At 42.5% G+C, this 22,026-nt stretch overlaps 1 protein-coding gene across 7 annotated transcripts in view; it reads left to right on the top strand.

Annotated features, from left to right (window-relative positions):
- The window catches only part of arnt2 (aryl-hydrocarbon receptor nuclear translocator 2), a 464,688-nt gene that overhangs the window by 227,640 nt on the left and 215,022 nt on the right, over positions 1 to 22,026 (top strand). For all 7 annotated transcript variants that reach the window (XM_060853234.1, XM_060853235.1, XM_060853233.1 and 4 more), the window contains one exon: positions 3,718 to 3,794. In XM_060853234.1, the coding sequence (XP_060709217.1) occupies positions 3,718 to 3,794 (77 nt within the window). The remainder of the gene's footprint in view (positions 1 to 3,717; positions 3,795 to 22,026) is intronic.

The following is a 22,026-nucleotide window of genomic DNA, read 5'->3' as shown; positions in this document are numbered from 1 at the left end:
CACGGAGGTGTGCAAGTTCCATACCAATAGTCATTCGAGGCTGGATTCCAACTTGGGACCCTGGCACTGTGAAGTGGCAGTATTAACCACTCAGCCACTATGCCACCCTGCATTTTCTTTCCTGTTTGATCACAAGACTATTTGTAAACATTTGATTGCCAGTATTTTTACTTAGTTCCTAAGCCACTTAGGTGTTGCTTAATAGACATACTTTAAGTCATTACTAAGATTAAAATATAGAAAAGGGATCCTGAATTGCTGAGCTTAAGCTGTTAGAATCAACGTTTCAAATATTCTTGGGTTTCATTCTTGTTTTCTATCTCTATAAGTGCTATTTTGAGCAGTTTAACTTATTGCTGACATGGACTGCATAGGTATTTATTGGTCCTTGAAACATGTGCAAATTGTTAAGGAAGCCATAGAATTATGTTTTTTCTCTAATTCTCTCTCCATTTGATCTCCCTTGGCCCACCACAAATATTCTACTTTACATCACTGGAAAAAAATACTTAAAGAATTCAGATTTTTAAAAAATATCCCCTTACGCTTGAAAGGAATTTATTTCCGTTTGCTATTGGAAATAAATCAGCAAAGAATGTTGACTAATTAAACTCAACCAAGAAATGTTTAGTTTGGTGGTCTGTTTGTGTGCTATGGCCAGAATGAAATAATAATGCGTACATCACTGTTTATTTAAAGTTCCTGTTTCTCATGACTTTTATTTTAAATACACGTGTTTAAAAAATACTTTTTATCCTATCATAAAAACATTTAAACTTCCCCAGTTGGACTGGATCCAAAATGAACTAAGCATTAGGGGTCAAGTTTTTATAAGAGTTGGGGAGGCAAGCACAACAGCAGGATTGTCTACAGTTTCCTGCTTCCAGGCTGTTTTGAATGGGTCAAATCGGTGGGGGTTGAGCTGTGTCTTCGACACCTGCCTACATGTTGAGAGCATCCTGTTGGGAAACCTAAAGGATCTATGGAGCTCATTCTTCTGATACTGACTGAAATTTTCCAGTTGGTAGCAGGTCACCTGCTGGGGCTGAGATCTGGCCAGACTGAAAGGCCACCACTTTCTTCTACAATTTCACCTCTGACTATATAGAAACGATTGATGGAAGGCATCTGTTGTGGCCAGTAACCATCCTCTGTTGGGATCCTCAATTTGCAAAAATTGCTACAGGGTCCTACTGCTGGCAGTTCCAGGTTTCTGTCCTACAGTTCAGCCTGATTTGGGATTGCTGCCCTGGAATGGAAATTTAATTTCAGAACTCCTATGTTCATGAAGCATTCTTTAATTAATATGGCTGATGAATTTTTAAGAAAATATCAAATTGATACTTGATTTGTATGTATGGAGATAAGAAACTTTGAAATTGTCATGCTTGAAGTTCGAACATCTTTTAAATGGAAGAACAAACTTTATTATTTGTCTCTCAATTTTTGTTGATAAGTAAAAGCAATGTATGTTTATGCAGTACACTTAAATACAGAAACATTTCATAAGATGCTTGATAGGTATGTAATCAAGCAAAAGTTCATACACAGCCAGAGGAAGGTGGGAGGTGGTAGCATAGTTGTAACATCTCCTGGATGAATAAAACCCAGACCAATGTTTTGGGGTTGTTATTGAATCCCACATGATAGATAGTAAAATATGAATTTAATAAAACCTGGCATTAAAAATTAACCTCTTAATGATTGTTGTCAAAACCCATCTGGTCCTATAGGGAAGCAAATCTGCCAACCTTACCTAGTTTAACCTCCACAACATTATGGCCGACTCTTAACAATCACAGATGGACAATAAATCTGAGCAGTCCAGCAACATCCTCATCCCAAGAACAAATGTAAAAAGGTATGAGGGCAGGTCAATAAAAGCTCAGTTAAGAATTGTCCTAAATCCTATTCCATTGTAATTCAATCCCCTCCCCCACCTTTGTCATTACACTGCCCCCTGACAGGCTTTGCCTGTAAATTAGTAATTGGACCAAAAACACAGGCAGTTAAATGGGTGATGGAAATAGACCATTCAGTGGTGGGGAGAGAAAGATTTGCACTGAGAATTTCAGAGCTTCCTGTTTTGATCGTTAAGGAAGGCCTGCCAATGGTGAATTGAAGAAAACTGAAAATGTGAGGCCAAAGCTGGAGAAATGTAGAGTTCTCAGAGAATTGTGGAACTGCTAATAGAGTTGAATCTAATTACCTCCAGTTAAGCCAGGCCTGAACACTGCAGCCCCAACAAAGAGACCTTTTTCACTGCTTGTTTTATCTATAAATAATTCTGGCCTGGATAATTACATGCATCATTTCTTATTTACATACAATATGAGCTCTGTCTGCATGGTTCAGCAAAATAGTATTTAAACACTGTGTAATTGTTTCCATTTAGTTAAAAAAGATTGTGCTCAGTTTCTCTTCATCTTCTTGGATTGTACTGACTACTTTTGCAAATGTTCTCTAATTTCTTTATATTTGAATACTTTAGGTAGGGTAGATTGCTTGATAAGATAATAAGTACGCACTTTGGCTTTGGCTCCTAAATTGAGAGCACCTGACCTATGAAAGTGAATGCATATGGTTACTTCTGATTGGTTTTAGATCTTGGATTATTACAATGTTAATGTTTTGTTATTTAAATGCTCTGTGCAGTGATGTTCAGAAACAGCCTAGTATCTTTTTATGATCCATCCTGTTAATTCCTCATTCTTTATGCTCCTGTGCAAAGCTGAATTCATGTTGGTAAAAACTGGCCTGGAAGATTTAAAGACTAGATCCCCATTAGTGAATTTTGTCTCATCAGAGAGTAGTTTTGCACCCTTCAGGAAATGCAGTTTTAATGTAATGTCTTATCTAAAGTGCATCATTGCTGCCAGCCAGATTTCTCTGCCCTTCCCTTAGGGAATGTTCTTCGAACCCCAGACTGTTATGGCCTATAGTGTCTCATTGCCTCGATCCAACCCCCCACCATGCCCATCCATCCTTCCGAACACTTTGATCCAGTGTCTTTGAAACCATGTGTATTCACTGTAGCTCAGCTTCACTTTTGGTGTCTGTTTTAAAGAATGCATAGAGGAACTGCGACACTTGTTCATCACTGGCACAAAAAGAAAACAGGAAAGTTAACCCAGAAATGGCTAACAAGGGGAATTAGGGATAGTATTAGATCTAAGGAAGGAGCATATAAATTGGTCTGTGTCTTCAGCTGCAATGACTGCACACAGTATTTTGCTCTGTAATACCTCTGTCTTCCTCTCGAATACCCTTTTTATGAACAAGTAATTGGACCAGGCTTTTGGTTGACCTTGAAAACCTTCTGTGAGCATTATTTTTGTATATTTAAAAAAAAATTATATATGTAAGGAAATATTTTATAGATGATTGCTGACCCACCACACGTTGGCCTTGCAAAGGCCCATGTGATGTCCTACTGTAATGGTGCATACCTGAACTGCATCACTACTGGAGCAGTGGTTGCCCAGTAATCATGTTTTGCTACTTTATTTGACAAACACAACATATCCCAATGAATTTTAGGCTGGAAAGTTACTCTGCTGCATAAACCATTCAGAGACTTTCACTACATTGGGTTAACCTGTTTGGTATCTTGAACAAAATGAACAGTTTCAGAGGGTTCAATGAGAATAAAGTGATCATGCAAGTCCTGAAGTTTCTTCTTAATAATAACACAGTGACCTCTTCTTTGTTTGCCAGGAATGACCCTTCCAGAGGAGGAATCAGATGGTGGACAAAGCAGTAAATTTTGCCTTGTTGCAATTGGACGCCTTCAGGTACCTTAGTACTTATTGAGGAGAATCATATGGTTATAACTTTTCTCCAATGCAAGGTACAAACTTCTTACCAATTCTGCTTTATTTCAGATCACTGCAAGAGAAGGAAAATGTTAAAATTATATGTAACTTTACAAAATTAATATTAAATTTGCATGAAGTAAACCTGTATTTAATAACCACAACTGAAGAACCGAGCAAAGATTTTGAGAATGTAAAAGAATTGGGGAGCCTCATTTAAAGGGATGACAGTGGACAGGCAATGGTGATGTTTTAAAGAATGCATAGAGGAACTGCGACACTTGTTCATCACTGGCACAAAAAGAAAACAGGAAAGTTAACCCAGAAATGGCTAACAAGGGGAATTAGGGATAGTATTAGATCTAAGGAAGGAGCATATAAATTGGCCAAAAAGAGCAGCATACCTGAGGATTGGGAGCAGTTTAGACTTCAGCAAAGGAGGACTGAGGGATTGATTAAGAGATGGTAAATAGAATACAAGAGTAAGTTTGCAGGAAACGTATAAACTAATTATGAAAGTCTCTATAAATATGTCAAGAGAAAAAGGTAAGTGAGGTCCAATGTAGGACCCTTGTGATCAAAAACAAGGGAAATTATAGTGGGAACAGAGCTGGCTGATCAGTTCAAAACATATTTTGGTTCTGTCTTCACAAAGGAGGAAATGATTAACATCCCAAAAATGTTGGAGAACACAGGGTCTGGTGAGAGGGAGAAGCTGAAGGAAATCAGTAGGAGTATGGAAATGGTGTTGGAGAAACTGATGGGATTACAGGCTGATAAATCCCCTGGGCTTGATAATCTCCATCATGGAGTAGTTAAGACCATGTCCTAGGAATAGTGAATGCGTGATAGTCATCTTTCAAGATTCTACAGATTCTGGAACAGTTCCAATGGATTGGAAGGTAACTAATGTAATTCCACTGTTTTACAAAATGGGGTAGATATAAAACAGTGATTATAGACTAGGTAAAAACAATGACAGCAGATGATGGAAACCAGATTCTAGATTAGAGTGGTGCTGGAAAAGCACAGCGGTTCAGGCAGCATCCGAGGAGCAGTAAAATCGACATTTCAGGCAAAAGCCCTTCAACAGGAATACAGGCAGAGTACCTGAAGGGTGGAGAGTTAAATGAGAGGAGGGTGGGGGTGGGGAGAAAGTAGCATAGAGTACAATAGGTGAGTGCGGGTGGGGATGAAGGTGGTAGGTCAGAGAGGAGGGTGGAGTGGATAGGTGGAGAAGAAGATAGGGAGATAGGACAAGTCATGGAGACAGTGCTGAGCTGAAAGTTTGGCACTGGGGTGAGGTGGGGGAAGGGGAAATGAGGAAACTGTTGAAGTCCACATTGATGCCCTGGGGTTGAAGTGTTCCGAGGCGGAAGATGAGGCGTTCTTCCTCCAGGCGTCGGGTGGTGAGGGAGCGGCAATGAAGGAGGTCCAGGACCTCCATATCCTCGGCAGAGTGGGAGGGGGAGATGAAATGTTGGGCCACAGGGTGGTGTGGTTGATTGGTGCGGGTGTCCCAGAAATGTTCCCTAAAGCACTCTGCTAGGATGCGTCCAGTCTCCCCAATGTAGAGGAGACCGCATCAGGAGCAACAGATACGATAAATGATATTGATGGATGTGCACGTAAAACTTTGGTGGATGTGGAAGGCTCCTTTAGGTGGAGGTGAGGGAGGTGGTGTGGGCGCAGGTTTTGCAATTCCTGCGGTGGCAGGGAAAGGTGCCAGGATGGGAGGGTGGGTTGTAGGGCGGTGTGGACCTGACCAGGTAGTCACGGAGGGAATGGTCTTTGTGGAAAGCGGAAAGGGTTGTGGAGGGAAATATATTCCTGGTGTTGGGGTCTGTTTGGAGGTGGCAGAAATATCGGCAGATGATTTGGTTTATGCTAAGGTTGGTAGGGTGGAAGGTGAGCACCAGGGGCGTTCTGTCCTTCTTACGGTTGGAGGGGTGGAGTCTGAGGGCGGAGGTGCGGGATGTGGACGAGATGTGTTGGAGGGTATCTTTAACCACGTGGGAAAGGAAATTGTGGTCTCTAAAGAAGGAGGCCTTCTGGTGTGTTCTGTGGTGATTATCGACTGACATTAGTAGCAGGAAAATGCTGGAGTTCATTATTAAAGAATTGATAGCAGACCACTCGGATAATAGTGACAGGACTGAATAGAGCCAGCATGGATTTACAAAAGGGAAATTAAGCTTGACAAATCTGTTGGAATGTTTCAAGGATGTAAGTAGTAGAGTTCATATGGTGGAATTTATGTGGTTGACTTGGACTTTCAAAAAGCTTTCTGTAAGGTCCCACATAAGAGATTAGAATATAAAATTAAAGTGCATAGGATTAGGTATAGCATACTGACATGGACAGAGAAATAGCTGCAGAGAGGAAACAAAGCCTAGGAGTAAACTGCATTTTCAGAGGCAGCAGTGACCAGCGGTTGGACCCGGCTATCACAAGACCTTTTAATGATGGAGTAGATTAGGCTATTCTGCCTATCAAGTTTCCTCTGCCATTCACTCATGCCCAATTTGTTTCTTAATTCTGTTCTCCTGCCTTTTCTTCATGATCTTTGATCCCCTTACTAATCTAGAACCAGATACTGGATCAGTGGTGCTGGAAGAGCACAGCAGTTCAGGCAGCATCCAGTGAGCAGCAAAATCGACGTTTCAGGCAAAAACCCTTCGTCAGGATTGCTGTGCTCTTCCAGCACCACTGATCCAGAATCTGGTTTCCAGCATCTGCAGTCATTGTTTTTCCCTCCTTAATCTAGAACCAGTCAAGTTCTGTCTTAAGTACACTCAGTGACTTGGTCTCCACAGCCCTGTGTGGCAGTGAGTTCCATACAGTAACCAACTTCTGGCTGAAGAAACTCCCCTTCATCTCAGATAAAAAGGGTCATTCCTTCACTGTGAGGCTGTGCACTCAGATCCTAGTGTCCCCTCCTACTGGAAACATGTTCTCATTGTCCACTCTATCCAGGTCTCTCAGTATTCTGTAAGTTTCAATGAGATCACCCCTCTCCCTTATAAGCTCCATCAAGTACAGACTCCTCAACTGTTCCTCATACAACAGCACCTTCATTTCTGTGATCATTCTTTGAACCTTTACTGGAATTCTCTCCAAAGCACACCCTTCATTAGACATGGGGCCTAAAACTGTTCACAAAATTCCAAATGCCGTCTGATTAGAGCCTTATACAGCCTCAGCAATGCAGCCCCTGCTCTTGAATTCTAGCCCTCTTGAAATGAATGCTAACATTGTCTTTACCTTCCTAACTGCCAACTGAACCTGCATATTGACCTGGAGAATTTTGAATCTAGTGGATGTAGTGTACCTGGACTTTCAGAAAGCTTTTGATAAAGTCCCACATCGGAGGTTAGTGAGCAAAATTAGGGCACATGGTATTGGGGGCAAAGTACTAAACTTGGATTGAAAGTTGGTTGGCTGATAGGAAACAAAGGGTAGTGATAAACAGCTCCATTTCGGAATGGCAGGCAGTGACCTGTGGGGTACCATAGGGATCAGTACTGGGACCGCAGCTTTTTACAATATATGTTAATGATATAGAAGATGGTATTAGTAATAACATTAGCAAATTTGCTGATGATACTAAGCTTGGTGGCAGGGTGAAATGTGAGGAGGATGTTAGGAGATTACAGGGTGACCTGGACAAGTTAGGTGAGTGGTCAGATGCATGGCAGATGCAGTTTAATGTGGATAAATGTATGGTTATCCACTTTGGTGGCAAGAACAATAAGGCAGATTACTACCTAAATGGAATCAATTTAGGTAAAGGGGCAGTACAGAGAGATCTGGGTGTTCTTGTACACCAGTCAATGAAGGTAAGCATGCAGGTACAGCAGGTAGTGAAGAAGGCTAATAGCATACTGGCCTTCATAACAAGAGGGATTGAGTATAGAAGCAAAGAGGTTCGTCTGCGCTGTACAGGGCCCTGGTGAGACCACACCTGGAGTACTGTGTGCAGTTCTGGTCTCCAAATTTGAGGAAAGACATTCCGGCTATTGAGGGAGTGCAGCGTAGGTTCACGAGGTCAATTCCTGGAATGGCAGGATTACCTTACACTGAAAGACTGGAGCGACTGGGCTTGTATATCCTTGAGTTTAGAAGACTGAGAGGGGATCTGATTGAGACATATAAGATTATAGGAGAAAGTGAGGACTGCAGATGCTGGAGATCAGAGCTGAAAATGTGTTGCTGGAAAAGCGCAGCAGGTCAGGCAGCATTCAAGGAGCAGGAGAATCGACATTTTGAGCATGAGCCCTTCTTCAGGAATGAGGAGAGTGTGCCAAGCAGGCTAAGATAAAAGGTAGGGAGGAGGGACTTGGGGGACGGGCGTTGGAAATGTGAGAGGTGGAAGGATGTCAAGGTGAGGGTGATAGGCCGGAGTGGGGGTGGGGACGGAGAGGTCAGGAATAAGATTGCATATTAGGAAGGTGGTGCTGAGTTCGAGGGATTTGACTGAGACAAGGAGGGGAAATGAGGAAACTGGAGAAATCTGAGTTCATCCCTTGTGGTTGGAGGGTTCCTAGGCGGAAGATGAGGCGCTCTTCCTCCAGCCGCCGTGTTGCTATGGTCTGGCGATGGAGGAGTCCAAGGACCTGCATGTCCTTGGTGGAGTGGGAGGGGGAGTTGAAGTGTTGAGCCACGGGGTGGTTGGGTTGGTTGGTCCGGGTGTCCGAGAGGTGTTCTCTGAAACGTTCCGCAAGTAGGCAGCCTGCCTCCCCAATATAGAGGAGGCCACATCAGATGCAGCAAATGATGTGTGTGGAGGTGCAGGTGAATGACTCCCTCATTACGCCCATATCCCCCACCAACCCAACCTCCACTCCCGGCACCTTCCCCTGCAACCTCAAGAAATGCAAAACTTGCGCCCACACCTCCCCCTTTACTTCCCTCCAAGGCCCCAAGGGATCCTTCCATATCCATCACAAATTCACCTGCACCTCACACACATCATTTACTGCATCCGCTGCACCCGATGTGGCCTCCTCTATATTGGGGAGACAGGCCGCCTCCTTGCGGAACGTTTCAGAGAACACCTCGGGGACACCCGGGCCATTATACTGATCTCTGTTCCCAGACTTCCTTGAAGTGTTTGTATGCTTCTGATGTCTTCCTCTGTTAAAAGCAATGCAAAGTTCACTTCCTCAGCCATTTCTTTATTCCCTCTTGTTACTTCTCCATCCTCATTTTCCACTGCTCCAATGTCCACTCTTGATCCCCCCCTTATCTTTTTGATACCTACAAAAGTTCTTGCTAAACATTTTCTATAATACCAGCTGTCATATTTCATCTTCTCCTTCCTTATTCCTTATTGTTGGATTTTTAATAGCTTCCCAATAAACTTCACCACCTTGTATGATTTTTTTCTATTGACTTTTATGCTGTTCCTGATTTCACTTGACTGCCATGGTTGCCTTGTCCTCCCCTCAGTCTATTTCTTTTTCCTTGGGATACATGTCTGCTGTGCCTCTCAAATTATTCCCAGAATTTCCTGCCATTGCTGCTTCACCATTTTCATTCCATGGCTTTCTTTCCAATCAACTCTGTTGAGCTCCTCACTCATGTCTCTGTAGTTACCTTTACAGATCATTCCTCTCTACCACAATGGTTGCATTCTTGTGCAACCCCTTGTTATAGAAAATCCATGCTTTAGAAACAACACTTAGTGTTGGTGATGTAATCATGTTACAGCCAACACTCATTTTAAAAGTTCACGCTTTAGAAACAATGCCCCAATTTGTCAAACGTGTTCTACCAAATCCAAGTTAATGAAATGCGTGTTACAACAGAACCACCTGTAATATGGTAACAATTGTAATATCGTAACATTTCAATCAAGCTTCTGCTTCTCAAACTGTAGGGTGAATTCAGTGGTGTCTACCACAAGCTGCTCCAAAAAACCATCTTGTGGACATTCCATGAATACCTTTTCATGGGATCTGCTACAAACCTGATTTTCCCAGTCCACCTTCTTTTTGAAGTCTCTCATGAATATTGTATTGGTGCCTTTCTTACATAATTTTCTATCTCCTGCCAGGAGGCCTGTGCACAACTCCCACCAGAGTCTTTCTTCCTTTGTGGTTCCTCAATTCTGCTCTTATACATTCTACACCCTCCAACTCTATATCACTTCTTGCCATTAATTTAATTTCGTTTCTTGCTAACAAGGCAACTCCGCCCTCACTGCCCATCTTGTGTCATTTTGATAGCATGTATATTCTTGGATATTTAGTTCCCAGCCTTGATCCCCTTGCAGCCATGTCCCTGTGATGCCCACAACATTGTACGTGCCTATTTCAATCTGCGCTACAAGCTTTTTCTCTTTATTTTGTATGCCGCAAACATTTAAATATAAAACTCTCAGACCTGCATTGATAGCTCCCTACTCAGTAGTCTCGTCATCTGCTCTGCTGAAGTTAGATTCCTGACCCTTCTCAAACTCTGTCCTATTCCCTGTTCTGGAAATTTTGACCTCTGCTGAGCACGATCACCCTGAGCTTAGTTTAAATTTAGTTTAAAGCCCTATACACCGGCTTTGTTATGCAATCTGCCAGGATGCTTGTCCCCCAGCATGATTCAGTTGGAAACCATCCCTTTGGAGCAGTTCCCTTCTTTCCGAGTACTGGCACTAATATCCCATGAATTCAAACCCATTTCTCCCATACCAGTCTTTGAGCAATGCATTTAGCTATTTAGTCTAGTTGATGCCAATTAGCTTAGGTTTAGATTGTAACCCAGAGATTTTGGTTCTGCTTTTTTAAGTTTGGACCCTCTCTGCTCATATTCCCTTAGCAGAATGTCTTTAGTTGTCCTACCTGTATCATTTGTACCTACATAGACTATGACAACTGGATCTTTCCCTTCCCACTCCAAGTTCCTCTGCAGCCCAGGTGAGATATCCTGAACCAGGGCACCAGGAAGGCAACACAGCCTTCAAGACTCTCAGTCCTGGTCACAAAGAACAGCGTCTATTCCCTTGACTATACTATCGCCTAATTGCAACTACAGTTTTCTTTTCTCCTCCTCTTTTAAATGGCTTCATGTACCATTGTGCTATGGTCAACTTACTCATCCTACCCACAGCCCCATTCTCATCCACACAGGGAGCAAGGACCTCAAACCTGTTGGATACCTCCAGGGTCTATCAACCTGCCTTACTCGTAGTCTCACCCCGCATTGCCCGGTTCTGCCTCCTACCCAAGATTCGCAAACCTGACTGGCCTGGCAGACCTATTGTCTTAGCTGCTCCTGCCCCACCAAACCCATTTGCACATACCTTGATACTGTGCTATCCCCATGACCAGGAAGTCCCCACCTACGTTTGGGACACTACCCATGCCCTCCAGCTCCTCCATGACTTACTCTTCCCTGGCCCCAACCACCTCATCTTCACCATGGACATCCAGTCCCTATACACCACTATCCGCCATGATGAAGATCTCCAAACCCTATATTTCTTCCTCCCCCGGTGTCCCCATTGATACCCTTCCACTGACATTTTCATTTGTTTGGCTGAACTGGCCCTCCCCTTCAATAATTTCTCCTTTGAATCCTCCCACTTCCTCCAGACCAAAGGAGTAGCCACGGGCACCCGCATGGCCCCAGCAATGCCTGTCTCTTCTACTTGGAACAGTTCATCTTGGGCAGTTACACCGGTACCTTTCCCCACCTTTTCCTCCTCTACGTTGATGACTGCATCGGCACCACCTTGTGCTCCCACAAGGAGGTTGAACAGTTAAACAATTTCACCAACACGTTCCACCCCAACCTTAAGTTTACCGGGACCATCTCCGACACCTCCCTCCCCTTCCTGGACCCCTCCATCTCCATCAACGGTGACCAACTCAAACTGACATTTTTTACAAACCCACTGACTCCCACAGCTACCTGGACTACACCTCCTTCCACCCTGCCTCCTGTAAAAACGCTATCCCTTATCCCCATTTCCTCCACCGTATCTGCACCTCTGCCCTCCAACCTCAACAAGTACAGAACCCGACATTTCCGCCACCTACAAACAGACCCTACCACCAGAGATATATTTCCCTCCCCATTACTTTCTGCATTCCGTGAAGACCATTCCTTTTGTGACTCTTTTGTCAGGTCCATGCCCCACACCACCACACCCTCCCCTCCTGGCACCTTCCCCTGCCACTGCAAGAATTGCAAAACCTGCGCCCACACCTCCCTCCCCTCACCTCCATCCAAGGTCCCAAAGGAGCCTTCCACATCCATCAGAGATTTACCTGCACCTCCACACGTGATATTTACTATATCCGTTGCTCCCGATGCGGTCTCTTCTACGTTGGGGAGACAGGGCATCTACTTGCAGAACACTTCAGAGAACATCTCCTGGATACACACACAAAATAACCCCACCACCCCGTGGCCAAACACTTCAACACCCTGTCCCACTCCGCCAAGGACATGCAGGTCCTGGGCTTCCTCCATCATCAAACCCTAACCACCCGACTCCTGGAGGAAGAATGCATTATCTTCTGCCTTGAGACCCTTCAATCTCACAGTGTTAATGTGGCTTTCACCAGTTTCCTCATTTCCCTTCCCTCCACCTTATCCCAGATCTAACCTTCCAACCCGCTATGACCCTCTTGACCTTTTCAATCTTTCCACCTTCTTTCCCACCTATCTGCTCCACCCTCCTCTCCAATCTATCATCATCACCCCTACCTTCATTGAACTATCACACTCTCAGTTACCTGCCCTCCCCAGCCCCACCCATTCCCATTTATCTCTCATAAGCCTCATTCCCGATGAAGGGCTCATGCCTGCAACATCGATTCTCCTGCTCCTCGGATGCTGCCTGACCTGCTGTGCTTTTCCAGCAACACACTCTCAACTCTTACTTGTAGTCACACTCTCCTGTCCATGAATACTAACCAAATTCAAGGTAATTAATCTAAAGTGTGTGACTGCCTCTTGAAACTCTCCTCCTCCTAATGTGTTGCAGTGTTCAAACCTCAGACTCTAGCTCATCAACCAACATTTGCTACAGATGTAGTCACTATGAACCACAATTGGGCCCACCAGCTCCCACATCATGCAGTTACAACATATAGCACTATATCTCCATTTAGTTACTTAGTTCTCAATTTGAAATTTTAATGATTTCATAATGAAGTTTTAGTTTTAGCCAGTAAATATTTTCCTTACTTACCTTCAATCTGAAAATAACCAATAGAAAGCTACTAATTTGACTGTCAGTAACAGATAACCTTATAGTCTACTTGTGAAGTTACTCTTCTTTGCTGGGTCCCTATTTCTGGGCTTCAACTTATCCTGTTTAAAACAAAGTCTTACAAACTATGAGCCAAAAAAGCTAGCAAAAGGTACCTTTTTGCCTCTACACCAAATTCCCATGCTGCCTCTGAATTCCTGAACTATACTTTTACTTAGGCTGTGTTTCACTCCAGATCTGACCTCTCCTTCCTGACCATGCAAAGCTTATTCATTACCATTATGCCGTCCTTCTTGTCATAGAATCTCTGCAGCGTGGAAACAGGTCATTTGGCCCCAGTCCACACAGACCATCTGAAGAGTACCTCACCCAGACCCATTCCCCTTCCCTATTATTCTACATTTCCCCTGACAAATGTACCTAACCTTCACATCCCTGAACATTATGGGCAATTTAGCATGGCCAATTCACCTAATCTGTACATCTTTGGACTATGGGAGGAAACTGGAGTACCCAGAGGAAACCTAGGCAGACACAGGGAGATTGTCAAAACCCCACTCAGACAGTTGCCCGAGGCTGGAATTGAACCCAGGTCCCTGGCGTTATGAACAGCAGTGCTAACCACTGAGCCCCTAATGTGTTCTAAGGAGCTACTTAATTTATTCAGCTTCATATTTAGATATATTTTTATATATAGTATTAACCTTATCATCAGTGCTGTAAGAGAAAGTGAGGACTGCAGATGCTGGAGAGTCAGAGTCTTAAAGGGTGGCCTTGGAAAAGCACAGCAGGCCAGGCAGCGTCCAAAGAGTAAGAGAGTCAATGTTTTGGGCATAAGCCCTTCATCAGGAATGGCTTAGGAATTGAATAAATCTTAGTCACTTACCAGATCCTCCCCAAATAAATAGCTTCTCCTGTAGCAGAGTAAGAAATAATTCCTGAAAGAATTTAGGAAAAATAAATGCAACAGAACACCTCTTTGTCTTCCTCCCCTAAACTTCCTTAATCACTTAATTGCCACACTCTATAGCAAGTCCGCACTAACTTGGCTAATTTTATATTGTTACGACATGGCAGTGAACCCTACTGTTTATTCAACTAAACACCCAGTAAAGCTCACCTGGCCTTGTAATCTAAATACAAGTTAAATTACACGTGAGAGAACTCCCATGTTCTACTATTTAAGAAAAAAATATCAAATTTATTCTTGAACTCTACAAGTGAACATTAAACAACTATACACAACTCTAAGCCCTCCTTTCTCTTAACTGCTTATTACTAGCCTCCAACTCAATAACAATATACTGTTCCAATAAAACACTTATTAAAATTATATCAACTTAATTTCAAAACCATACAGCGGCTTTCACCTTCAATGTCTTTCTTCTTCCTGCTGAAGATCTCCCTGGCTCATCATCTTTCTTCTTACTGTGAAGATGTTTCATACGAAAAGGTACTTTTGGAGAGAGTATTTCAACGTTTTAGGTCTTTCTCTTTCGATGGCAGTTGCTCTGTTCTGATTTTCAAAATGCCTGCTTTTTTTTTAATATCACCAACATCAGATCATCTCATTGGTTCGAAGTTGGCAAAACAATAAATTCAAACTCGATTGAGTTTTAGTATCCTGGGGCATAATTTAAACTGGTTAAATTCGAATAGTTGTCAAAACAATAACCAACTCAGATATCTATTTCACAGCCAAATTTCACATTTTTTCAATTTTCTAGTACTCTGAGACTGCTCTTATAAACTGTCTGTGCAGAAAGCTTTCACTCTCTCTTAAAGATATAGTACATGCCTTCAACTTCATAACAAATAGGCTGCTGAGACAAAAGACCTTTCTGAGTCGTTTAATGAGGATCCAGTCAGACACCTCACTGAGGTAGCATGCTATAAATTGACCCTCATATTCCTGGAATTATCATAAAAGTTGTAGATTTTAAAAATGTCCCTATTTACTTCTCTTTTAGACCACGTTGACGAAAAAGATATTCAGGTTTCTGTACCTAACAAAGAATTACTATTTATTTCATGTAATTGGATTGTAGCTGCAGGTAAACAATTATGAATTGTTAGCGTGTAATTTTACTACTTATAACACCTTTGTACACATATGCACGCACATGCACACTCACTCGCTCACTAATCCTAACCTGATCACAGGGATTATAGACAGAGGGAAAAATAGGAAAGTGGTTCAGTTATTTCTGTTCGAAGATCACTAAGGATGATTGTTATGACCTTATACTGATCAGAACACTGCTTCTGAGTAATCCCTCTCCATGCTTTCACTAGTTTGTGAGAGGCATAAGGTGGCTGGATCACTTATAAAAGGCTTCTGACGTTGTATTAAATTACCACTTATAACAACTGCTGAATGAAAGATATATTGGTTTTCTTCAGTCTTAAAGTGGCATTTTCTGCAGAGAATAGAGAGAGCTCCTGAGTTGCTGGTGGTCCGAATGCTTCTATGTATGATGTTCATATCCCTGCGCTGTTCAGTTAGCAAAGAACGAATCAAATGGTTGTTGGCAGGCAGAAGTCCTTAATCATCAATAACTAGTCGCTGGTCCATATTTAGTTTCTTGTTGTTAACCAGAACTTTGTACACAAACCCTTGGCTCCAGCTTGTTTACAGACTTGTTCTCCTGGTTCACAAACAGCTACGTAAATGATGCTTACAATGAACGTCAGGCTTTTTGCATTCAAACATGCAGCAACCCTTCAGTCTTTTGTTTTTGAAATTGTTCTTTTCTCATTAGAAACAAACCATCTTTACCCCAGTTTTAGCTGGTTGTTAATTAAACTAACTTTTTACTGGAAGCCTGGTTTAAACCCTGCTTTTGGCTGACAACTCAGTGGTAATTTAATGCCAACCGCAAGTGAAATTAGATTTGTATGAAATAAAAATTTAAACTTTCTTACTCAACAACTACACACTCAGTCTTAAGTCAAGCTGTGTTTGCTGACTGAATTTCTATGTTTCTAAGACAAAAGCCCTTTCTGACTCACTTATGAGAATCCAATTTCAGCTGGCTCTTAATAAAGTTGTTCTTTTATTGAAAGCTTTGTAATATCCAGCTTAAAACTGGCAACTACAGAACTTCAATTACATTAGGTGTTTCGATTATATTAGATTCCCTACAGTATGGAACTAGGCCCTTCGGCCCAACAAGTCCACACCAACCCTCCAAAGAGTAATCCACCCAGACCCATTCCCCTGCCCTATATTTACCCCTGACTAATGCACCTAACACTATGGGCAACTTAGTATGGCCAGTTCACCTGACTTGTACATCTTTGGATTGTGGGAGGAAACTGGAGCACCCGGAGGAAACCCAGCAAACACTGGGAAAATGAACAAACTCCACACAGACAATTGCCCAAGGTGGGAATTGAACTCTGGTCCCTAGCACTGTGAGGCAGCATTGCTAACCATTGACTGCAATGCGGTCAAAGTAGCACATTACACTCGAACCAGGGGGCTTGAACCTACAATCTTCTGATCTGATGTCAAGCCTTATCCATTGTGCCATTGGCCCAGCACATGTAGTTTGCTAACTAGAAACTAAATTATATTTGTGCAAAATAAAAATTGAGATTTTATTACCTAATAACTACACATACTCTTTGTCTAAGTTGATATCTTGACCTTTTTTGCAAAGTTGAAAATGTGTTGCTGGTTAAAGCACAGCAGGTTAGGCAGCATCCAAGGAATAGGAAATTCGACGTTTCGGGCATAAGCCCTTCATCAGGAATTTTTTTTTCCTATTCCTTGGATGCTGCCTAACCTGCTGTGCTTTAACCAGCAACACATTTTCAACTGTGATCTCCAGCATCTGCAGACCTCATTTTTTACCCCTTTTTTGCAAAGTGGCTAGCATTGGTTAAGCCACTGTTGGAATATTGCGTGCAATTCTGGTCTCCTTCCTATCGGAAACATGTTGTGAAACTTGAAAGGGTTCAGAAAAGATTTAAAGGATGTTGCCAGGGTTGGAGGATTTGAGCTATAGGGAGAGGCTGAACAGGCTGGGACTGTTTTCCCTGGAGTGTCGGAGCTTGAGGGGTAACCTTATAGAGATTTACAAAATTATGAGGGGCATGGATAGGATAAATAGACAAAGTCTTTTCCCTGGGGTCAGAGAGTCCAGAACTAGAGGGCATAGGTTTAAGGTGAGAGGGGAAAGATGTAAAAGAGATCTAAGGGGCAACCTTTTCATGCAGAGGGTGGTACGTGTATGGAATGAGCTGCCAGAGGAAGTGGTGGAGCTGGTACAATTGCAACATTTAAGAGGCATCTGGATGGGTATATGAATAGGAAGGGTTTGGAGGGATTTGGGCTGGGTGCTGGCAGGTGGGACTAGATTGGGTTGGGATATCTGGTCGGCATGGACAGGTTGGACTGATGGGTCTGTTTCTGTGCTTACATCTATGACTCTATATTAGAGTATGCAAATCTTGCTGGTCGTGATGAGATGACACATGCAATGCACAAAATTGGTATCTAATGTATGAAAGGATATACTGTCTTGAAGGCAGCAAAGTGGATGAAAATTTTATCTTCTGAGTTATTGAACAGTTTGACCCTCCACTTCTCAGTTCTCTGTCTCTAGACTGATCTGCTCCACTGTCTCCACCCACAGACAAGGAGACAGGTTCCAAATCCATCCTGAGGAATGAAATGCACGCTGTTGGCACCAGCTAATGAAGAGCTTATGCTCGCAATGTTGACTCTCCTGCTATTCGAATGCTGCATAGCCAGCTGTGCATTTCCAGTGCCACACTTTTTGACGCTGATCCACATTAGTTTCCAAGTAGTCTTGTATAATTATTTTGCATTAATGTTGTAGCCTGGAGCTATGAACAATCATTATAGAGGTTACAATTTCTTTACATCACATGACTGACCAAGAAATTCCCTTGTTCTAACTGCTTACCATTGTTGTATGTTGGAAGGATTTACATATTGATACTCCCATCAGTTTGGCTGCAGCATGACACACCTCTGGCTGTCAGGTCATGCAGTGGGACTTAAACCCAAAGCTTTTGACTCAGACAGAGCACCGACCACTGTGTCACATGACCTCCTTGTTAGGCTGATACTTCTAGAATTTAGGAAAATAGATGGTGATCATAATGCAACTATAATATTCTTTGGAAATTGGACATTGTTTTTCCTGGGTAGACATTGTTGAACTAGGGAGCAAAGTCTTAGATAAGGAATGAATCATTTAAGAATGAGAGCTAACCAACTTTCTTCAGTTAAAATGTTATGAATGATTGGAATTTTCTACCCTTGAGAGCCATAGATATTCAGTTGATGCATATACTCAAAATTGAGATGATTCCCTGATTTTTTGACCAGGGAAAACGGGGATTTGGGTGTATCGCAGAAAAATGGAATTGAGTTCCAAGATTACCCCAGTCATTGAATGTTAGAGCAGACTCAGGCCATAAGGCGATTCTTGCTCCTTTTTGGTATCATTTTAATCAAATAGAGCCAAAAGGTGAAAATGGATGTATAAGGTTTGTTTTGAGAAAAACAACTGTAAAATCACACTAGCCATTGCAGCAATCATAATATTGATTTTTCAATAAATGATGGTGTATTGAAAAGAGGAGAAATTTGGGAATAAAATGATAGTTAGCCAATCCAAGTCTTAGGTTTCAGAGAGACACTTGTTAAAGGGGATGGAAGCTCAGAAAGATAGGATTTGTATGATATTTGACAATTCTGTGCATAACAAATAAAATGTTTCTGAGGCACTGTGCCATCACATTTTAAGAAAAGAAATTATCAAATAGGGAGGAAGTTTTGATTATAAAAGATTAAAAATTTCTTTGTCACATAGTTGTTTGCTATGTTGTGAATAACCACAATGCAGTGCTGTCTAAATATTTTTGGTCTTCTAAAATGTTTTTCTTCAGAGTTGCAAATTGGCTTTCGTGAAATTTGTCAAAGTTTGTTGTTTTCTTAAGTGTCAAGGTTCTCAGATGTGGTTGGTTCGAAATTAAAAACAGAATCCAAAATTTAATACCAGGCAACTTATCAGAAATCCTAGAATCATTTTGTTGTGCAATTAATTAAGAAGCAAGTTCCACTAATCGTTTAAGCATTACGTTGTAATTGGCAATGGTTACTGCCTTGTTCGGTTAGAAGTAGCGGATTTTTAACATAGAATTATGCAATACATCATATTCAGGCAATCGAGCCTTTGCAGGCTCTTTGAAAGAGCTAAAGGAGGCTCTCTAAAGGAGATATCTAATTCTATTTCTGACATTGCTATTAAATGTTATTTCACTACCCTCTTCGGAATTTTCCTCTTGACCATAACATTTCTCTAAGAAGGTTGCTTGGCGTTCTCCTCCAACCCTAGAATTTATCAATTATCATGAATCTGGGTTTTCTGGTTAATAACTCCCCTCACATTAAAAGCCGACAAGGTACAAGGTTTTTTTTGCTAACAACTCTATCCAGCTCCCTGTTTCTCAATTGTTTCTGTTTTAGGGAGAATAATTGCAGACTTTGACATTTCTTAGCAATTGCTATCACTGCTTTATGAGCAATACTCCAACTGAGGTTTAACTGATGATTTATAAACTTGTTCTTTTAGTTTTCGTGTGTTTGTACTCACTGTCTGTGTTTATAAGGTCCAGGATACCAAATGCCTGACCTAAGTTTGTGGACTCTCCTGTGTCCCCATTCCAGCACACTCATTAAAATTATGCCATTAATTTACTCTTTCTCTTCGGAGAAAACGAGCACTGCAGAAGAGTTATGCCCGAAACATCGACTGTCTTCTCCTCAGATGGTGCCTGACTTGTTGTGCCTTTTTCAGCGCCACGCTTGATCACCTCTTTCTCTTCCAAAAGATGTCATTTAACATTTGTCTACATTGAAATTCACCAATCTGTGGCATCCTAAATTGTTTTTCAAAAATGTCTTCCTCTAAGCTCATTACAATTCCAAAATTTGTCATCTGTAAATGTTGAAACTATATATTCTGTTGACGTAATTTTTGCCAAGCCTAATACTTAACACCAAGCCAGGAGGACATCTCTGCATACTTCTGTCCAGTCGGACATATGACCATTCAGATCTTTTCTGATCTGTCTGTCCTTGACTGCTTGGATTCATGTTGCCCTTATAAAGTCGTAGAGTCAGAGATGTACAGTGTGAAAACAGACCTTTCAGTCCAACTCATCCATGCCGACCAGATATGCCACCCAATCTAGACCCATTTGCCAGCACTTGGCCATATCCCTCTAAACCCTTGCTATTCATACACCCATCCAGATGTCTTTTAAATGTTGCAATCATACCACTTCCTCTGGATTCCATACAAGCACCACACTCTGCGTGAAAAAGTTGCCACTGAGGTGCCTTTTATATCTTTCCCCTCTCAGTCCTTGCCTTTCCAAATGTATATAAATCCTGTCCCGCAGGATTCCCTCCAACAATTTTCCCACAATCGGCGTCAGGCTCACTGGTCTATAGTTCCCTGGCTTGTCCTTACTACCTTTTCGTAAACAGTGGCACCACGTTAGCCAACCTTCAGTCTTTGATTAGATTAGACTTAGATTAGACTTACAGTGTGGAAACAGGCCCTTCGGCCCAACAAGTCCACACCGACCCGCCGAAGCGCAACCCACCCATACCCCTACATTTACCCCTTACCTAACACTACGGGCAATTTAGCTTGGCCAATTCACCTGACCCGCACATCTTTGGACTGTGGGAGGAAACCGGAGCACCCGGAGGAAACCCACGCAGACACGGGGAGAACGTGCAAACTCCACACAGTCAGTCGCCTGAATCGGGAATTGAACCCGGGTCTACAGGCGCTGTGAGGCAGCAGTGCTAACCACTGTGCCACCGTGCCGCCCACGTGCCTGCCAGTCTTGTGGCACCTCACCTGTGATGATGCAAATATCTCAGCAAGAGGCCCAGCAATCACTTCTCCAGCTTCCCACAGAGTTCTAGGGTACATCTGATCAGGTCCTGGGAATTTATCCACCTTTATACGTTTCAAGACATCCAGCACTTCCTCCACCGCAGCATGGACATTTTTCAATATGTCACCATCTATTTTCGCTATTCTATATCTTCCATGTCCCTCTCCACAGTAAGCACTGATGCAAAATATTCATTGAATATCTTGCCTATCTCTTGTGATTTCACACAAAGACTGTCTTGTTGATCTTTGAGGGGCCATCTTTTCTCCCTAGTTACCCTTTGGTCCTTAATGTATTTGTAAAAAGCCTGTGGATTCTCTTCAACCCTATTTGCAAAAGCTCTCTCATGTCCCCTTTTTGCCCTCCTGATTCCCCCCTTAAGTATACTCCTACTGCGTTTATACTTTGCTAATGATTCTCTTGATCTCTTCTGTCCATACCTGACGTATGCTTCCTTCTTTTTCTTAACCAAACCATCAATTTCTTTAGTCGCCTTTCTATTCTTTGTTACTTTGCTCTGGAATCTATGTGGCTCTCTAAATCCTTATTAGATTAGATTACTTACAGTGTAGAAACAGGCCCTTCGGCCTACAAGTCCACACCGACCCGCCGAAGCGCAACCCACCCACACCCCTACATTTACCCCTTACCTAACACTACGGGCAATTTAGCATGGCCAATTCACCTGACCCCGCACATCTTTGGGAGGAAACCGGAGCACCCGGAGGAAACCCACGCAGACACGGGGAGAACGTGCAAACTCCACACAGTCAGTCACCTGAGGCGGGAATTGAACCGGGTCTCTGGCGCTGTGAGGCAGCAGTGCTAACCACTGTGCCACCGTGCCGCCCTATCAGGGATATACTGTCTCTGGACTCCCGTTATCTCATTTTTGAAGGCTTCCCATTTTTCAGCTGTCCCTTTCCTTGCAAATATCTGCGCCCAATCAGCTTTTGAAAGTTCTTGCTTAATACCATCAAAATTGGCCTTCCTCCAATTTATAACTTCAACTATTAGATCTGGTCTTTCCTTTTCCAT

This window comes from Hemiscyllium ocellatum, chromosome 39 (assembly GCF_020745735.1).
Source record: "Hemiscyllium ocellatum isolate sHemOce1 chromosome 39, sHemOce1.pat.X.cur, whole genome shotgun sequence".
Classification (NCBI taxonomy): domain Eukaryota; kingdom Metazoa; phylum Chordata; class Chondrichthyes; order Orectolobiformes; family Hemiscylliidae; genus Hemiscyllium; species Hemiscyllium ocellatum.
The sequence above is the reverse complement of the archived record's forward strand: the minus strand, read 5'-3'. Positions and strand labels throughout refer to the sequence as shown.